The sequence below is a fragment of the Homalodisca vitripennis genome, chromosome 5, assembly GCF_021130785.1.
Source record: "Homalodisca vitripennis isolate AUS2020 chromosome 5, UT_GWSS_2.1, whole genome shotgun sequence".
Lineage (NCBI taxonomy): Eukaryota > Metazoa > Arthropoda > Insecta > Hemiptera > Cicadellidae > Homalodisca > Homalodisca vitripennis.
The window spans coordinates 170,040,677-170,048,840 of NC_060211.1; the positions used below are offsets into that span (position 1 = coordinate 170,040,677).

At 33.6% G+C, this 8,164-nt stretch overlaps 1 protein-coding gene across 1 annotated transcript; it reads right to left on the minus strand.

The window, feature by feature from the left end:
- Positions 1-5,771: 5,771 nt before the first annotated feature.
- LOC124363138 (ras-related protein Rab-11A-like) lies at positions 5,772-6,986 on the minus strand. The gene has a single exon (XM_046818278.1). It carries the CDS (start codon positions 6,777-6,779, stop codon positions 6,141-6,143), a length of 639 nt encoding a protein of 212 aa, XP_046674234.1. The 5' UTR covers positions 6,780-6,986; the 3' UTR covers positions 5,772-6,140.
- Between the last annotated feature and the right edge of the window lie 1,178 nt (positions 6,987-8,164).

An 8,164-nucleotide genomic window follows, 5' to 3' on the forward strand; every position in this document is an offset into this window, starting at 1 on the left:
TTACCATGAATAAGTTATAAAAGAAAACAGTTTAGTTTGTTATATTCCTAAGAGATATCTATATTGAAATAATATCTACTTCCCATTTCTCAGTAAGGCGGGAAATATTCCCTCTAAGAAAATATGAAAAAAGAAAGGACGACATGATGAAAAGTTTGAGCATAACATAATGTATCATTACTATAAGAATCGTTACATGAACTGGAAAAACTAAAAAATATACTATTTCACCTCATTTTTCCTGAATAAAAGCGATAATGAACATTATAATAATACGTCATAGACTAATAGCCTACTCTAACTCAATACTTAGCGTTTTAAATACATAGAGTTTTGGGATATATGTCGCAAAAGATATATAGTTATGTTACATTAACTATTGCATTAACGTAATTTATGTTGTACCTTTTCTGAGGAAATAAATATATTTTTGATTTTAATGATAAAAAAATTTCAAGCAATTTTCCTATTTTATGAATTAATTATATTATTCATTTACCTGAGAAAGAAATTTCTGACACTTTTAATTTCTGATTTTGTAACACCAGTTAATATTTCATATCGACCAGTAATAATTAAATTTGAAAGAAAGAAGTACGGTTTTGGTTTTCAAAAGTTAGGTTGGCATTGATAGAGTCAAGTGATGTACATAGCACGAAAGCGAAGTTTGATTAAAAAATTATTTAAAAAAATCGGGATCTACACATATCTTATTATTTATTCTTCCATTCCAAGAAAGTAAGTGTTCTGTCTTTCAAAATAATAAGGATATATAGTTTTGTTTACATAACTGACATATATATATATATATAATATATATATTCGATTACTATATATATATATCTATATAATATTCTTATAATGATTGATATAAAGATGTAAGATCAGTGCTCGACGTTTTGTGTATCGACGACGTTTTGTGAGAAACAACGTAGCCTGGAAAGTATATCAATTTGATTTTACTTTAAGGTGATAGATTTATTTTCATTTACTAATAAGACTTAATTTATTAGTTTTTTTTTTAAAAACAGTATTTTTAAAGTATTATGTTGTGTTTAATCATCATAAGAGCTTATGTTAAAAGCCACACAGACAAACCCTCTGAACCCTATGTCATTGTCCTCTGAGCCTGTTATGTTAAAACAGGGCTCATAGGGACAGTGATAAAAATTAAAGAATAATTTGTAGGAGATAGCAAAACTAAATTTAACTAACCCGGATTGTGAAGAAACAATGAATATTTTCAGTAATTTTATGATTTTAAGACTGAACTTGAAGTGAACACCCAAATTTTTATTAAATGATTTTGAAACTAAAAAACATTTTGTGGCCAAGAGGTGGGGGGGGAGTTACGCATATGGGGGAGGGTTGAAATATTATGCCAAACTCAATGTAAGTTGTCTTCGTTTGTCGCACAGCACGAACAATTCAGGAACGTCATTACCTCCTCCCGAAACGCTGCGCACTGTCACGGAGGATGAAAAAATGCACGGGGAAAATCGAAAAACACTTGATGAGGGTCAAAGGGGACCCCACACCTTGTGGATAATTACTCACATTCTACAAGCTTTAAAGAACGGGAAGAACAACCGCCCGATTGTGGTCGGGCTCTAAAAGGAACGACTCCGTCGAAGACCGACTCATGAACGATTCATAGTTAAGGAACGAGAGGGGAGAAAAGACTCTCCAGCAGCCCATGCTAACATTTGTATAAACTAAAATTAGATGATTGTACAGTCCACTCTTTGATTCAGAATTTGTATTAATTGGCTGATCGTTACGAAGGTTATAACTCACAGGGGATGGAGAAATTTAATTTCTTTCTGTCTGTATAAAAAATAGAGAAAATAGCAGGTTAAATCAATGTATAAATCAAATTGTTTTCAGTATCATAAGAACATAAGTAGTTTTAGCATGTGGAATAATAACACATGCAGGTTTTATTTACCTGAATTGCAACGCACTCTTGCGTTGTAATACCGCACTAGCTCAACGGAATTTATCATGTAGGAAAATATTGTGAGAAAGGACTTTATTGTACAATTTGAATTCTTATTATACGAAAACTTCTTTTCTAAATAAACAACAATGAGTTCTTTGATGGTGCAATGTCCATGGCTGAGCGTCAGTGAAACCTATCACTCAGTAGGCCGTAAATAATATTTTTCTGATTCAGACGGATTTAAAAATGTCTTTACTTCTGCACGTACATTTCGACAGTAAAATGAGCTAATACGTTTTGCACGCAACCCAATGAAGACACGTAATGTGTAGCACTACTACCTTTTATATTACTTATTATAATTTAAGATTTAATCTAATCTATTGGACAAAGAAAATACAAATAGCTGACGTACTGAAAACAAGAACCAGTCAACAGAGTTCGCTAGCGAATCGCCACATCCTGCTAATGTTAGTTCGTAGGGTTGCCGTTGGATAGCGCTGTGTGCAGTATTCTAGTGAGACTTCTATGTTGTGTCTTTACTGTGCTTTTGGATGTCAACATAAATAGTTTATGTAAAATGGTAATATTTAGATAACCTATTTCCAAATTTTGTAAACACTCCCAAAAGTTAGTGTTTTAACGTGATCAAAACGATGACACACTTTTAAAAAGAGACATCACAAGGCACTACATATAAAAAAATTGGTGAAATGTTAAAACAAGGAAATGTTTGTCCAAGAGTTCCATAAGACTAACAGACAACCAAAGAATCCGACTAAAAAATGCACAATTTGTGTGGAGGCTAACTTCTTCTTTAAAGGAAATTGTAGTTGCTTCGCAAACATGCTTAAAGGCTTTAAATATTGTTTATACTTTTTTAATAGCTAATTTATTGCCTTTAATAAATATTTACTTTATATTAGGAATTAAATTATTTTAATTGTAAAATTACGTCACTTGGTGTAATTTATTGGTTATTGTATCCAAAAATTGGACAAATTTGTTTTCCATTAAAAGGTGCCTCATTTTTGTAATACTTAAACGGTCAAAATGTTTCGTAATTGGACGATATGTTGTTTTGAATAATAAACCCTCAGACAATCATCAAACAAGTAAAAATATGAAAGAGTGGAATTTTTAATTTTTTCCACGTGAAATTATATGCATATAAAGAGGGACATTTGGACAATACATAATCAGGACCAAATAAAAACTGTTGAAGAAAAAATGTCAAATTTATATAGTAAGTACGTACATGTCTTACAGCTTAGGCGAGTGACATGTTTTTAATTTATTAAAAATCTAATAACAAGCCAAATAATGATTAATTAAAAAATTTTATTTTCTTAAGCGATAAATAAAGAAGAACTGTCATTCTCTGAAGATATAGCTCTTGTAAATAATGTAACGTTTTAATATTTTTTATCACCAGTTGTTTTTATTTGGGCCTGATAATAAAATTTAAAAAATTTCCAACTTAAAACACAAATCATTAGATAAGTAAATAAAAGTTAAACAGCCGTCAACCAACTATAAACAGACATTCCACCAATTAACTCCACCATTTCACGATTCGGTGGAAAGTTACAGCGTTCAGTATCTATATAGCTGTCTGATGGTGATAAAACTATTAATTTTGTTTCTAGCGCTCGATTTAAAATGTGTTCTTCTACGAAAACTTTAATCTTAGAAAAACAATAACTTGTACCTTAACCCTTTTGATACCAGTCCCCAGACCAGTGTTCTCAAAATGAGCGCTGCGTCGCCCTGGGACGCCTCGAAATCCTGCCTTGGGCGCCGGGGTTAAGCTCAGTGATCGTGTGAAAATTAAAAAAAAATTAAATGTTAAAAAAATATTGAATTCACGCTGGACTACTTTATGGTGTCACATCGAATTATTTAATTACCATTAACATTAATATACCTACATTTATATTTAATTACCGGTACATTTTCTATTAAAAGCGTAACCAAAAGATATTGCTATGTCATTTCTCATATTTATCAAAAATATGTTTCTACTTGAGATTTTACGATGGCCAATTAACAATAATATGTATAAGTAAATTTCTATTGTTTATTCTTCACCGACTCTATGGAGGTGAACTGAGAGGTACAACCTTGAACCAACCTAAAGGGATCCTAAAGTCCAAAAGGTTTGAGAAACACTGCCCTAGACTTTAATCTAGATGTACTTAATACTAAGTTTTAAGTCTTCACTGCACTAAGTTACTTGCACCTTTGCTTTTGGCATTCCGAACCAAAGTCAACAGAGTTTTTCCTTGGACCTATGCACCAAGTTTTAAGTCTCTTTTCTTTGAAAATTCAAGGGTTATCAGCAGAGACAACAACACAGCTTTAAGAAGGAGCTATAGGGTCCTTAACAATAATGAAGTGGTAGCAAATGTACTGAACAACTTAAACTTAACTGGGACGTTAAATGTGGATCGAATATCTTCACTGACTCACTTGTGTATCATTTTAGGTTTCATATTTTATAATAAGCACAAACAGTGCTTAAAACCCTACGATTGTGCTGGGGACTTCAAGAGTTGGTGTGTCTCATTAGCCTGTGATGGAGTAATGAGTGAAGATTTAGAGTTATCTTATATTACGTTTTTCCAAGTTACCTATCCATGGTATTAATGTATAAAACATCTTTAACAATCTCCAGTATCCTACAAAATACTATTAAACTGTGTACACATAACGTAGCTATAGTGGCAAGGGTGGATTGATTGACGGTGGAAGACTCGGTTGCTCCACCGTGCTTTGGGATCGTGTAAGTTAGGCAATGGCACTCAACTGTACACCTGATGTGACAATGAGAAATACATTTTCACCTATATTACACTATATTTTGTAGTCTATTTTGTGTATCTGATGTCAAATCGATGCAGTTCATCTTATCTTATTATTCATTAGTTACGAAAAAACTCCAGATTTCAGGAGTCAAGTCTGCGACATCAGATTTAGATGCTGCACGTAAGAGAAAGGTAAACTGGAGCTAAACTCAACATTCGCATTGAACTGTCTCATTTCAAGCAGGCAACTTATTATCTATTGCCAATAAAGGGGTGTTATTTAATCTATTGCTACATATCTCTTAAAACTAGATTTATAAGTTGTTTTGAGGTAGATGTTGCATACAAAATTAGCCTATTTGCAAATGTCATCATGGTATCAATTAATACCGAAGATTTCAGCATAACAACAATTATTCTTATAAATATCTCAACTAAGTTCGTTCGTTGGAATACCATCTTGTTTCTAAGTCTGTCGTTCAAACTTTTCAAAACTCTATAACTCAGTAATTTATGAAGCTAGAGAAAAAAAGTGTTCTATAATGCTTACAATATTTTTGATATAAACAAAGTTCTTGTATCTTGAAATGTCATCATGGTATCAATTAATACCGAAGATATTCAGTACAAAATATTATTTTATAAAATCAACTAAGTTCGTGGAATAAAATTTTGTTTCTATTTGTCGATTTTCAAACTCCTAACTCTACTTTATGCTAGAGAAAAAGTGTTCTATAATGCTTACTATTGATATAAAATTCATTGGCATTTTTGAATATTGAGTCGTGTTAGATCACATGAGAATTAATATTTCATTTGTCGAATCTACCTACTTTATCCGATTGTTGTGCTCCTAAATCGAACATTTACAAAATTAATCATTGGAAATAATTCAATAACGTATCGGAATTCCATTGGATTTTTATATATGTAAACCCTAGTTTACTCTATGTTGTCTTAAATCGTCTCAATGGATTTCAAAAAGGTTAATGAATTAGAAATAATTAACATTCGAGAACTTTTAATTAAATTAAATAACTTACTTTATTAGTTTGGTAAACTAATACATTAATTTTATACTAAACATTGCAGTAATTTAAATTCTAATAAACTTAATTTGAAATACTCACTATCCTGTCAACTTTGGGATTTGCACATCTAGTGAATGCCTTTCCATGTATGTCCTTTAGGAAGTTTCAGTCCGAAGCGTAAATCTTCGCTATTAAAGCGGAGTTCTTTGTATAACCACGCAAAATGCCACTAAAAACACAATAAACTTGTGATGACGCAAACGACAAATTGCGTAAGCTACTTACAAGACTATCACTTGCAGCAGCACGTTCTGGAAGTGAAGCGTCTGTTGACTGTGACTGCCAGTGTCTCAGGGTGGTCTACTGACAGCAAGCCTTACGCGTGCCGGCCGTGGGTTCCACTCTTATAGCTTGTAGTTTGGCGGACGTGATGTTCTCCTCGTGCGGCGAGTCCCTGACCTGCCTCTGGGTCACCATGTGGTAGATGGCCAAGAGGGTGTTGTGGAAGGCCAACTCCACGTTGGTGGAGTCCAAGGCCGAAGTCTCCACGAAGGAGAGACCGTTGCGCTCCGCGAAGCCCCGAGCCTCCTCTGTCGGCACTGCCCGAAGGTGGCGCAGATCCCTCTTGTTCCCCACCAACATGATGACGATGTTGTGGTCCGCGTGGTCCCGCAGTTCCTGCAACCACCGCTCCACGTTGTCGTAGGTCAGGTGCTTGGCGATGTCGTACACCAGGAGCGCCCCCACGGCCCCCCGGTAGTACGCGGAGGTGATGGCCCGGTACCTCTCCTGCCCCGCGGTGTCCCAGATCTGCGCCTTCAGCGTCTTCCCGTCCACCTGGATACTCCTGGTCGCGAACTCCACCCCGATGGTAGACTTGGACTCCAAGGTGAACTCGTTCCTCGTGAACCTCGACAGGAGGTTGCTCTTGCCCACTCCGGAGTCCCCGATCAGCACAATCTTGAACAGGTAATCGTGCTCCTCGTCACGGGTCGCCATACTGCAAACTTCTCGCGGAGAACACAAAGATGAACAAAACCTGATCAACTGTAAATTAACAGTGTTGTGTTTGTAAATTCCACTATCACTAATGTACCTTCACGTCCTTTTTGTGTATCAAAGGTAATAACAATTTTTATAAACAAAACAATGAGAGAAAAACAGAACCAAATACATTGCTAAAAACATGTCAATATCATCATCAGCTGTTGATGTTACCATGATGTTATTCAAACAATACTTTCACAGAGAATCATTTGGAAATAGAAACAAAATGCGTTGTGACAAACTTTAGTTGTATTCCTATTATAACTACATGGTACTGTATATGTTTTTTACGACAGGCCATGATATGAGAATGTATTGTTTTATAATCTTAAATCTGTTGCCACTTTAAACGTTGCAGTAAAGCGCTTTCTAGCGGCATACGAAAGAAACAGAGGTTATAAATGTATTGTATAAAAGTAATAAGCAAGTTGCATTAAATTAACTCAAACATAATAAATATTCACACAAAATTGTAATTAAATTAATACAAATTGCGTAATTACATAGAAGATTTAAATGCGTTACAACTATAAACAATATTTAGTAGAATAACGCTCTCTACGTGTAAACCAAATAGAGATTGTGATTTGTTGTAAATTTATTAATATTTATCAGTTGTTATTTTTTGTTGCTGTTTAAATGATTGCTTTGTATGTTGTATTGTCATTGTATATTGCATGAGTATTGTTAATATTGTTTGACATATTTTGTTCATTTTTTAAAATTATTTCACATTATATTATTGTTGTATTTAATTAGCTGATGTCGTTGGAATACAAAATAAAGGAGTTGCTTCATTGAAAATCATTTCTGTCACACAGTCCCCATATTGATGCAAGATCTATACTCTAAATAGTCAAATATTTAACTAATTCTATTAATTTTATAATTACATCACCGTTATGGCTTCTTAATTGTGGCAATGATCTACAAAGTTTCGTTAAGTACAAATTTTTACACTCCATAATATTACCAAGTTAATCTTCCATTAAAATCATTAATAAAATTAACATTTTTTTCTTTCAATAAAAACGGAAATAACTAAACCTAAATAAACTCACGGGTGGTGATGTATTTTTATTGATGTCCTCATCGAGGTATAATAGGAAAACACAACATAAGTTGAGATATTTGGGAGTGTCCCAGTAAAGTGTCGAACCTCGATAGTTCGGATTTTACCTAAAACGTTGTAAAGAAGTTCTGTTAGGATGTTGTAGGAATCATAAATGCGTTTTCACGAAATAAACATCCATTATCAAAACTTAACTCGGAGTTGACAGGATGTCATACTTAAGCATGAAAAAATATATATAATCCCAATGTATATACGAACAGTT